Below are 12551 nucleotides of genomic sequence, written 5' to 3' on the forward strand. Positions count from 1 at the left end.
GGGAGAATGTGCAAACTCCACACAGTTGTGTGATCCATTCACCTTGGACGAACTAAACACAGCCCTGTCAACAACCAAATCTGGAAAAGCTGCTGGTCCAGATGGTGTTTACCTAGAATTCCTAAAACCCGAAGAGAAGAGATGGTTGACCACCACCTTCGCCGAGGCATTGGCAACTGGTAAAATTCCACTTATTTGGAGGGAGACTAAAATAATTGCCCTCCTGAAGCAGGGGAAGAATGCTTTGTGAAGCCTCCAGCTACCGCCCGATCTCTCTACTTTGCACTTGTTATAAAATGCTGGAGAGGCGACTACTCCACAGACTAGCCCCCATCATCGAGCCAACCATTCCTAAGGAGCAAGCGGCCTTTCGGAGCGGCCATACCTGCTGTGACCAAGTGGTAGCTTTAACAACAAACATCGAAGCAGGCTTCCAGTGCCAGCTCAAAACCGCCGGAGCACTCGTGGACCTGTCAGCGGCGTATGACACAGTGCGGAAGCATGGACTGCTTTTCAAGCTCTTCACCATTTTACCCTGCAGAACAACAATCCATCTTCTCAACTCCATGCTTAGCAACCGATGTTTCCGAGTCTACTCTGGCACCCAGAGGAGCAGATATAGGACATTGAACAACGGACTCCCACAGGGTTCTGTCCTGGCACCCACGTTATTCAACGTTTACACAGAGTCCCGCAAGTCCATATACGCTGATGACATTGCCTTGGCCACACAAAACATGAATCTGTCCATCACCGAGGAGACCCTGACCAGTGATTTACAGAGGATCGAGGCCTACTTCCGCTGATGGCAACTTCGGCCAAACCTGCATAAGACCGTCACCTCGACATTCCACCTCAACACCCATCAAGCAAACCAAGCTTTGAAAGTCTCCTTTTGCGGCGCAGTGGTAAACCATGCCAAAAACTCCTCCTATTTAGGAGTCACGCTTGATCGCCCCTGTCGTACAGACAACATCTCCAGAACCTTGGGGAGAAACGAAAGAGTAGGGTCAACTTGATCCAGAAACTCGCCGGATCCACATGGGGAGCAGATGCTCAAATCCTCCGTACAGCAGCACTCGCCCTGGTGTACTCTACAGCAGAGTACAGCTCTCCAGCATGGCCATCGAGTCCGCAGGTCAAATCCATTGATGTCCAGCTGAATTCTACTGAGAATTATCACCGGTACACTTTTATCGCCACCAACGCCTTGGCTGCCCGTGCTTGCAAACATCGCACCACCACACCTACGCCGTAAATATGGAGTCTCCAGAGAGTACAACAGCAAAGACATGCCGATCCAGGCCGACTTGAACAACCTACCACTAACCCGCCTCAAATCTAGAAGGCCATTCTGGACTGTCGCTGATGCCCTTCAGTGATCTCCCCTCAGCCTTGATGACCAATGGCGAAATGCTGGGGAAAACTGACATACAGAATGGATTCCTTATAGAGGACCCCATAGTACAACCTGAAGGATCAAACCTTCCTCGCAAACAGTGGACAACCATCAACTGCCTCCGCACCGGTCATGGTAGATGCTGCCACCTTTCTCTATAGATGGAAGATTAAAGCATCCCCATCATGTGACTGTGGAGCTCCTAATCAGACCCTGGAGCACATCATTGAGCACTGCCCTCAGAGGAAATTCGCAGGCAGCCTACACAATATCCACGCTGTTACACCGGAAGCTTTGGCCTGGATATCTGACTTGGATATCGACATTTGATTTGGTTTGCTCCTACCATACGAAAGAAGACGACGACAATTACCCACATGTGGCTAATTGGGAATCCAGATGTGGCTAATTGCATTTCTGATGAATAAATAAATGAGTAATAGACACAGTCCTTGGGCCTGTGATCTTGATACTCATTCACACGGCGTATATGTGTGACCTTTAACCTTTTTGTGAGTTTGTTGGTAAAATGGTGAGAGGAAAATCAGAGTGTGCGAGTGTTTGGTGATCGTTGGTGGGAGATGGTTGTTCAGTTAATATACACGTGTGAAGTACATTTACTGTCTTGTGTGTGTAAGGTGTTTGCTACTAAAATGAGTGCCTGTGGATAAAATGGTGTGGCCGTAGCTTCACTTATGGCTGATCAGTGATTTCTATTGAACAACACTGAGTTGACTTACAGAATTATTGCTGCGTTTTATCTGAAGCCCCTACCCCCCAAAATCAATTTGGTGTGAGGTGTTTAATACGGTGTTGTAAACTCGTTCCGCATTTCTTTCTAGGCGTCCCAGCCCGATGGAGTGATGTCCCCTGTCCCCTCAGGTAACCTCAGTTCCATTTAAGATATTTCCAACATTTTGTAACAAAAGTTGGTAACTTCCAGACATTTTTGCTAGGTACCCTGTACTGCATGCACACATCGTTTCTGTCTTTTATTTCTTGGAGTTTAGTCGAGCAGTAAATCTGAAACTCTGAGGTAACTTCCTTCTTCTTTCTCTATAGAGGTAACGGACCTCCGGTGCCAATTCGAAGATGCCCAGGTAGAAAACATGAAGGTCAAGCAGATGAAAGACTTGCTGGAACAGAAAGCCGCCACATTAGCGACTGAATTAGTAGGTGAGTGTGGGCTCCCCCTGCTGAAGGACCAAGTTAAATGAAAGACAGACAGACTTGCATTTCTACAGCCCTTTTCACAATCACCGGACGTACCAAAGCGCTTTACAGCCAATGAAGTATTTTTTGAAGTGTAGTCACTGTTGTAATGTAGGAAACACAGCAGCCAATTTGTGCACAGCAAGCTCCCACAAACAGAAGTGTGATAATGACCAGATAATCTGTTTTTAGGTGTTGATTTGAGGGATAAATATTGGCCGGGACTCCCGGGGAGAACTCCCCTGCTCCTTTTCGAAATAGTGGCCGTGGGATCTTTTACGTCTACGTGAGAGGGCAGACGGGTCCTCAGTTTAATGTCTTGACAGAAAGTTGGCACCTCTGACTGTGCCGCACTCCCTCAGCACTGCACTGGGAATGTCAGCTTGGATTATGTGGTCAAGTCTCTGGAGTGGGGTTTGAACCCACATCCTTTGACTCGGAGGCGAGAGGGCTACCCACTGAGCCATGGCTGACATCCGCGGCAAATCTTTGAAAACAGCCAAACGTTCTACGTAGGTTAATATTCTTCATTCCTCGACAGATATTAAGGCAAAATTTGATGATGAGAAAAGTCACAGGGAGCTTGCGGAGACGAGACTGAAGACCTTAATGGAAGAGCTGGGAAAGGAAAGGACCGGGGCTGAACAACTACGGAGTGACTTGGTACGCAAACTTTGACTTGTTCGACTATATAGCTTTCTCTCGGAAATTAGCTAAAATATTCAAGCTACCGAACAAAGCCTTGAAGATTTATCCTTCTCCGCGCTATAATTACTTGTTTTTCCTGTCTCTCAATTCTAACCAACTGCATACACCTCGTGACTTTGAGCTTCCTCCCTTGGTCCTCTTTCATCTATTGATCTTCTTGGTGTCCCTATCTCCTCTGGCAATAGCACGTCACCTCCGTTAATAAAGTTCCATTTTCTCTTTTGTGCCAAGCACTTCTGTTCTCCATCATAGCTCTTAACTTTGGATAAGATTCAAGACAAATTAGGGCCCAAGTTATTACAGGAAATGTAGTGAGCAGCAAGTATCTGAAGTTGGGTAAAGGACAGCAAACAGTGTGGTGGTTAATAGATGTTGATCAGTCTGGAGGGCTGCAAATAGTGGCATTCTTCAGGGGATGTGTTGGAACCACTGCTCTCAATATATATAAATCATAGAATCTTACAACACAGAAGGAGGCCATTCGGCCCATCATGCGTGTGCTGAAAGAGCTATCCAATTAGTCCCACTCCCCCACTCTTTCCATATAACTCTGTAAATTTTTCCTTTTCAAATACATTTCCAATTCCCTTTTGAAAATTACTATTGAATCTGCTTCCCTTTTGTGTTGCTTCAGATTCCAGGCACGGTAGTCCAGCGGTTCTGGTACTGGACAAGCCGCCCAGAGATTGAGTGTTCAAATCCCACCATGGCAAGTTGTGTGATTGAATTCAACTAATCTGGTGAATTGTGGGCTGGCACCAGAAAAATTGACTCTGAAAAGCTGCCGGATTGTTGTAAAAACCCAACTGGTTCACTGATGTCCTTCAGTGAAGGGAAACTGCCGTGCCTACCCGGCCTGGCCTACATGTGACTCCAGTCCCGCACTATGTGATTGACTCTGAATGCATTCAGGGCAACTGGGGATGGGCCAATAAATGTCGCCCACAGCCTGACAGAGAAATTAAAAGATTTTTAAAAAGTTATGTAGAATCTTCAAGCAAAGCCATGAAGAAAATAGAGAATCCTCATAACATAAGGCATGAAACAAAAGGCATTTTGACCCACCGAGCCCATTCTTTGCCCTGTTAGTAACTGTGAACCCCAGAGTTTAATCTGTACGTTTGTGTAATTAACGGGAGATAAAACGGGATTAACGGGAGTTTGCACATTCTCCCCGTGTTTGCGTGGGTTTTCTCCGGGTGCTCCGGTTTCCTCCCACAGTCCAAAGATGTGCGGGTTAGGTTGATTGGCTATGATAAAAATTGACCCTTAGTGTTAGGGGGATTAAATACATGGGGTTACGGGGCTAGGGTGGGATACGTGCTGGTGTAGGGGTTACAGGGATCGGGTGGGATATGTGTCGGTGCAGGCTCGATGGGCCGAAATGGCCTCTATCTGTACTGTAAGGTTTCTGTGATTCTGAAAATGGAAGCTGCTTGTGGACCAGTGTTGGTCGGAAACTTAATTGCAGTTGTGTTTGCATCTTAGCTTCAGCGGCCTGGAGTGGAGGACGTGTCTGTCCTGAAGAAGGAATTGGTGCAAGTTCAGACCCTGATGGATCAGATGAGTCTCGAACAGGAGAGGCGATCGGACAAACTGAACGATGAAAATGAGCAGCTGAAGGTGGAGTTTAGCGCGGCGGAGGTAAGCTCTCGGCCATGCCTGTCTGACCTGTGTCTCCCGATTCAGTTGGTGGAGTTGAATGCCGAATAATCAGCTGTAGTTAAAGCTGTGCCTTTAAACTCAGATCGGTAACTTTCCTGGTTATTTGGCCATGAAAACATCGACGCCTGAACAGTCTCATATAAGCTTACACTTAGAACCAAGAAGGAGGCCATTCGGCCCATTGTGCCTGTGCCGGCTCTTTGAAAGAGCCATCCAACTAGTCCCACTCCCTGCTCTTTCCCTATAGCCCAGCAACATTTTCCTTTTCAAGTATTTATCCAATTTTCTTTTGAAAGTTACTATTGAATCTGCTTCCACCGCCCTTGCGAGCAGTGCATTCCAGATCATAACTTGATGCATAATTGAATGAGTTACATGAACTCAAAATCTCACATGAGCATTTTCTTTGCTTCTCCATACTTGTATTAGTTGTTTAATCAGCACATTTGTGTGTCTGCCTGTGTGTGTGTGTGTCTGCCTGGTGGAGCGCTGGTTTTGCACGCCGCCCGTTATTACTCTGCACTGACTTCTCTAGGGATGTAAAAGCAGCGCTGCACCGGATCTCGCCAGCTTCCCGATGGGCGGGTTAGGTTCCAGTGCCCCCTGTGGGTTCGGGGATTCTGACGGGTCAGTGCCACTGTCATGCTGTGCTGTCCATCATCATCCTGTCTGACATGTTTCCTTATTTCAATTCCTTCCGGTTTTCATTATTCAAATTGAGTAAATAATTGGCTTGAGTGTTGAAGCTTTCACTGTGTAATGATGTTTGTAAAGTGATGTTTTAATTTCTCTCCATCTTCCACGCTGTCATCCTTCACTTTCTGTTTTTCTTATTGCTTCCCTCTGGAGAAACTTAAACTTGAGGTAAATCTTCACAATTCCCCTTTTGAGCAAAACCGTCTCCCGATATTCAAACCCGTTGCAGCGAATTTGTTTGAAGGTTGTAGTTCAGTCATTTCAAAAAGGCCGCACCTGGTTCACGGTGGATTTATATGTTGGAACTTGGTTTGAAATTTCGATCACCTGATTGAAATACCCGATTTTAATTATCGCTGGGAGTAATGGTTCTCATCGAGGCTGCGCTGACCCTAAAATAAGCATGAGGGTGCAGTCTTTATAATCTCTCACGGGATGCCCGTCTTGCCAAGTGTTGGTTCTGATTCCGCCCCTCGCACTCCCGAGTTTTGAGTGGCTCTTCATCTCTTGTGGCGTCAATGAACTTGGCTTCTGCAGCGAAGTGATGAGTCATGGATGTGAAGATTGTGGCTGGGACATCTGAAGATGCGCTGATGAAATACTGTGCGCTCTCTCACTCTGCAAGACACCCTGGTCTAAAGCCGAGTTCTGTACACTTGTACTTGTTAAAATCAGCAACAAATAACTCCGTCAGTTTAATTCGGTTTAGTTTTCAAAGCACGGAAGCTGCAGTGGGCCAAATCTTGTGCTAAGGTCTTGGTAAAGGACAATTACCTACATTAAACAATACATATATTTAGAGTTTGTAATTGGGATTAAGAGTGGGATCTCTTGTGTTCAAATGGGTTCATTAACAATGTCTGGCTCTATGACTGGGCGGGTGGAAGTAGATTGAGTGTCAGACACCGATACCATAATTATATGGTTCTGTAATTCTATATGAAGATATCAGTGGCCTACACAACAACTTAATTTGTGGAGAACATCAAATGTTGCAGGCTATTTTTAAAAAAAAAAAAAGTTTTTCAGTTTTGCAAAAATCAAGTGATTTGGATTAAATCTTTGTTTTCAGTTCTGATCTTAAAATCACATAAGAGCAAGATTAAATCATTTCAGCTCCTCGAGCCCGTTCTGCCATTCAATTAGATCTTGGCTGATCTGTATCCTAACTCCATCTACCCGCTTGGTTCCGTATCCCTTAATACCCTTGCCTAACAAAAATCTTATCAATCTCAGTTTTGAAATTTTCAATTGACCCCCTCCAGCCTCAACAGCTTTTTGGGGGAAGAAGAGTTCCCGATTTCCACCACCCCTTGTGTGCGGAAGTGCTTCCTGACATCACCCTGAACGGCCTAGCTCTAATTTTAAGGTTATGCCCCCTTGTTCTGGCCTCTCACACCAGAGGAAATAGTTTCTCTCCCCCTCTCGCTACCCTATCGAATCCTTTAATCATCTTAAACACCTCAATTAGATCGCCCCTTAATCTTCTATACTCAAGGGAATACAAACCTAGTCTGTGCAACCTGTCCTCATTATTGTGGAAGACAACTTGTTTACAGTGCACAATATGGCTTTCTACAAAACATTGTCTAGGTCACAGTTCGAGTGCGCTGGGCAGTTTTGCCTGACCCATTATAGGGAGGATATTAAAGCCACAGATTCACCAGGAATTAAACTACAGTAATAAACAAAAGAAAGACTTGTATTTCTATAGCGCCTTTCACTATCTCGGGCCGTCCCAAAGTTCTTTGCAGCCAATGAAGTACTTTTTGAAGTGTAGTCACTGTTGTAATGTGGGAAATGCGACAGCTAATTTGCACACCGCAAGATCCCACAAGCAGCAATGCGATTAATGACCAAATTATCTGTTTTTGAGATATCGGGGGAGAATTTTGACCTGGGTGAGCGGGTGGGAGTTTATCGGGCATTTAATGAGCAAAAATACGAAGTGCGTCAGGAAGCCGGCTCCAATCCGCTGACTTCTGGGTTTTACTGAGGCGGGACCAGGGGCGGGCAGCCAACCCGCTTCCAGGAGGCGGGTTGGCACTTTAAATATGTTACTGAGGCTGGAAGCCTCGGATTTAACCTGCATTGCAGGTTTTACTGCGGCTGGCCGGGTTTCCCGGGCCTCGGGGAAACCTGGCAACTGCAGCGAGGCGAGGGCAGCCTTGGGGAAGACTCCTTGTGGGTCAGGAGGAGCAGGGGGACTTCCCGAGGCTGTCCGCGTCTCGCTGCAGCAGCCGGGTATCCCCGAGGAGTTGAGGGATAAATAATGAGCACAGCTTCAATTCAATTCAATTTTATTTGCCATATGTAACTAGTACTGGTACAAGTACAATGGAATGCTTACTCCCCGTAGGGACACGTCAGCTATTCTTACAGCGCCGTGTCCAGAAAGTCTAGACTAGGCTTGTATTCCCGCAAGTATAGACAATTAAAGAGGTATTTAGGATGATTAAAAGATTTGTTCGGGTAGATAGAGAGAAACAATTTCCTCTGGTGAGGGAAGTCCAGAAGAAGTGGGCGTAACCTTAAAATTAGAGTTAGGCCGTTCAGGGGTGATGTCAGGAAACACTTCTCCACGCAAAGGCTAGTGGAAATCTGGAACTCTTTCCCGCACCCCCCCCCCCCAAAAAAAAAAACTGAGTCTGGGGTCAATTGAAAATTTCAAAACAGAGATTGATAGATCGAGGAACAGCACCTCATCTTTCGATTAGGCACTTTACAGCTTTCTGGACTTAACATCGAGTTCAACAATTTCAGACCATAACCTCAGCCCCTAATTAAATTTTTTTTTTCTTGTTTTCTCACATGGCAGCTGTTGATGATTCTGCCATCGCCATTCACACCTCATCGAGAGCCATCTTTTGTTTCTTAACTTGTCCGATTACTTCTCTTTATGCCTCGCACCATCATCCCTTTTGTCTCTTAATCTCTCCTGCCTTCCAGCCTGCCACAGACCTTCCCTTTTGGTCTTTCCTCCCTCCTCCCTGCTCCCGCTTAAAAATCTCCTCTTTAACCTTTTCCAGTTCTGATGAAGGGTCCTCAACCCGAAACGTTGACTCTCTTTCTCTCTCTCCTCGATGGTGCCTGACCTGCTGAGTGTTTCCAGCTTTTTCTGTTGTTGTTTCAGATTTCCACCATCCGCAGTATTTTGCTGTTGTGTTGATAGATAGTTGTTAGTTAAGGGTGTTCAGGGTTACAGAACCAAGGCGGGTAGATGGAGTTAAGATACAGATCAGCCATGATCTCATTGAATAGTGGAACAAGCTCGAGGGGCTGACTGGCTAACTCCTGTTTCTATTTTCAACTCTCATCTGTGCAAATAGTTTTCTGTGGCAACCAACCAACAGAAACGTTTTGAAATGGGGAATCCAGTTGTCAGTGCGTCATTCACATTCAACCTTTAATAGCAGCGCAGTTTTTCTGGTTTATTTTTGTGACCGAATCTCGTTGCGCGTTTTTACCAAAAAAAAGGACAACTTTCAGAACTCTGGAAGGTAATTCTCGCCTGTTTTTGCTTCAAGGCCACTCTGGTTGAGCTGAGGGCGGAGCTTGCCAGAATTCCCCAGGAGAACTCCGCCCGTTCCGAGGAGATGCGGAAGATCCAGGAGGAATGCGAGGGAATGAAGCAGCAAAACCAGGTGTGTGAAATGTTGGCCGTGGAAGCTGAGGCTCCTTACTGGCAAACCCGCGACAGGTTGTCAGTGAGGGGTGGCGCTTTGGATTTTGATTTCACCAAATTAAAAAGGGGGCATTTAGTAAACACGTATTACTCATCAAACAGTATATTTTTTTGTTTGTGAGCAGGTGGGTTAGAGTCCCTTTCATTCCCCTAATAGGACATCGGTGACAGGACAGGATGGATGGAGTCCTATGTCCAATTCTGGGCACCACAGTTTAGGAAGGAAGTTTTTGTTTTATTCATTCTCGGGACATGGGCGTCGCTGGCAAGGCCGGCATTTATTGCCCATCCCTAGTTGCCCTGAGAAGGTGGTGGTGGGCCATCTTGAACTGCTCGCTGTTTGATACAACTGAGTGGCTGCTTCAGAGGGCAGTTAAATAAGGGACTGGTGTGGGACTGGAGTCACACATAGGCCCAGACCGGGTAAAGACGGCAGGTTTCCTTCCCTCAAGGACATTAGTGAACCAGGTGGGATTTTACGACAATCCAGCAGCTTCATGGTCATTTTTACTGATACTGTAGGAATGGCTAGATTCCTAACTAAAGGACTGAGGTCGAGTCAGTCTATCAAACAAACGATGTTTAATACTAATCAACAGAGTTTAAAACGGAAACACAGGAGAACTACATTACAGGTCTGTCCTCTTTGCTGGCTCCACGAGGACTGGCTAGGGCGGCTCCCCAGCCTGACGTCATCACGTTTTCCCGCCGCTGGAGGATCACGTGATCAACATGATGACGTCATCACGTTTGGTCTCATTCTTAAAGGGACCGCGCTATGTACATGCAATGATATGAACAAAGATACAGATTCATTCTGTAGCTAATAATTTGTTAAAGATAATTATGTACATTAGATCAGAGTCCCCCTGGTGGCTCTGCCACAATACAAGCTTTTTATTTCCAGATTTATTTGAACTGAATTCAAATTCTCAATCTGCTCATGGTGGGATTTGAACTTGCTGGATTACTGGTCCAGTATCATAACCACTACACTACCGTAATAGTAATTGCATTGCCATTGTCGGTACCGTAACACAAGATTTGCATATTGCATTATTTCAGAAACTGTCCGAAAGTCTATCCAAGAACCAAGACGAACTCCAGCAACTGCAAGATCGTCTGAATGAGGAGTCTTTAAGCAAGAAGAGGTTGCAGACTAGTCTGCAGGAGAAGGAGCTGGATTGCAAGCAGCTCCAGGTCAAGCTGTCTGCTGCCGAGGCTTTGATGCAAAGAGCGCACGCTGAATTAAGTCAGAGTGGGGAGACTGGCCAGAAACTGAAGGGAGAGCTGTCGGAGGTGGAAACCAAGTACCACCAGGTTCGGGCTGACTTCAAACTGACGCAGCAGCAGAGAGACGAGAGAGAGCAGCAGAATGTCCAGCTACAGAGCGAGATCAATCAGGTGAGCGGCCAATGTGTCGTTTCCAGTGCTGCACTGTGTACCAAAGATTTTTCTGCACTTCAGTGCTGGGAATTTAAATTTGCTTCTTAAGAGGAACATTAGGAATGTGAGTCGACAATTCAGCCCCTTGAGCCTGCTCCACCATTCAATTAGATCACGGCTGATCAGCACCTCCACTCCATTTACCCGCCTTAGCTCCATGACCCTTGATGGCCTTACTCAACAATCGAGCTCAGTCTTGAAAGCTCCAATTGATCCACAGCCTTTTGGGGGGAGAGCTCCAGATTTCTACCACTGTTTGTGTGAAAAAACACTGGCATGGACCTGTTGGGCTCACTGGCCTGTTTCTGTGCTGTAAATGCCATGTAATACTTTGTGAAAGTATCACACTCGCCTCTGAGACAGAAGGTTGTGGGTTCAAGTCCCACTCCAGAGACTTGAGCACAAAAATCCAGGCTGACTCTCCAGTGCAGTGCTGAGGGAGTGCTGCACTGTCAGAGGTGCTGTCTTTCGGATGAGACGTTACACTGAGGCCCCGTCTGCGCTCTCGGGTGGACGTAAAAGATCCCACTGCACTATTCCGAAGAGCCGGGGCGTTCTCCCCGGTGTCCTGGCCAATATTTATCCCTCAATTAACATTGCTAAAACAGATTATCTGATCATTATCACATTGCTGTTTGTGGGAGCTTGCTGTGTGCAATTTGGCTGCCACGTTTCCCACGTTTGCACATTCTCCCTGTGTCTGCGTGGGTTTCCTCCGGGTGCTCCGGTTTCCTCCCACAGTCCCAAGATGTGCGGGTTAGGTTGATTTGGCTATGATAAATTGACCCTTAGTGTTAGGGGATTAAATACGTGGGGTTACGGGGATCGGGTGGGATATGTGTCGGTGCAGGCTCGATGGGCCGAAATGGCCTCTATCTGCACTGTGGGGTTTCTGTGATTGTGATTACAACAGTGACTACGCTTCAAAAAGCACTTCATTGGCTGTGAAGCGCTTTGGGACGTCCTGAGGTCATGAAAGGCGCTATAGAAATGCAAGGTTTTCTAGCCCTTCCTGATCTCGCTTCTGAATGGCCTAACTCTAATTTTAAGATTATGCCCCTTTGTTGATTCCCTCACCAGAGCAAGCAAATATGGCAAGCAAGTTGTTTTACGGCACTGATTTAAAAACCTTTCTGTCTGGGGTGGGCAGAGTGGTGGGAGGTGCCTGCAAATTAAACATTGTCCCAGGACCCCCCTACCCTAATGTCTGAAAGGCAGTGTCAGCTATCATTGTAGACCTTGTGTTGCATTAATATACAAGAATAGAAATGGTGCAATGGACAACCATGAGTTTTAAGACCCCCCTGAGTTACCACTCTGGACTCTCTCTCTCGTGTTGAGGTAGCCCCTCGGCCCCAGCTTGAAAGATGAATGGCGTAGTGTTTGGACCTCTGAACTTTTGGTTAATGAAGCTCTATAGTTCCAAATCATAGAATCTCACAGCACAGAAGGAGGCCATTCAGCCCATCGTGCCTGTGCCCAGCTCTTTGACAAAGCTATCCTGTCAGTCCCACTCCCCTGCACTTTCCCCATAGCCCTGCAAATTTTTCCCTTTCAAGTATTTATCCAATTCCCCTTTCAAAGTTGCCATTGAATCTGCTTTCATCACCCTTTCGGGCAGAGCAGAACTTAGTGCCTGCTGCGTGGACTATTGCGAGCAGAGTAAGCGAGCACTTGTAAAAATAGAAGCTGGTTAAGCAGAGTCGGCGTGGTTTTGAGAGAGGTGGGTCTCGTCTGTCT

General features: G+C 46.4%; 1 protein-coding gene across 4 annotated transcripts in view; it reads left to right on the plus strand.

Moving 5' to 3' along the window:
- Window positions 1-12551, plus strand: part of LOC147105504 (early endosome antigen 1-like) — an 84989-nt gene that overhangs the window by 59639 nt on the left and 12799 nt on the right. For all 4 annotated transcript variants that reach the window (XM_086009920.1, XM_086009922.1, XM_086009919.1 and 1 more), the window contains 6 exons: window positions 2242-2281; window positions 2462-2575; window positions 3153-3274; window positions 4808-4963; window positions 9208-9324; window positions 10431-10769. In XM_086009920.1, coding sequence (XP_085866046.1) covers window positions 2242-2281; window positions 2462-2575; window positions 3153-3274; window positions 4808-4963; window positions 9208-9324; window positions 10431-10769 — 888 coding nt within the window. The remainder of the gene's footprint in view (window positions 1-2241; window positions 2282-2461; window positions 2576-3152; window positions 3275-4807; window positions 4964-9207; window positions 9325-10430; window positions 10770-12551) is intronic.

Source organism: Somniosus microcephalus, chromosome 17 (assembly GCF_052327205.1).
Source record: "Somniosus microcephalus isolate GS21.2 chromosome 17, FLI_Smic_1.0, whole genome shotgun sequence".
Classification (NCBI taxonomy): Eukaryota; Metazoa; Chordata; class Chondrichthyes; order Squaliformes; family Somniosidae; genus Somniosus; species Somniosus microcephalus.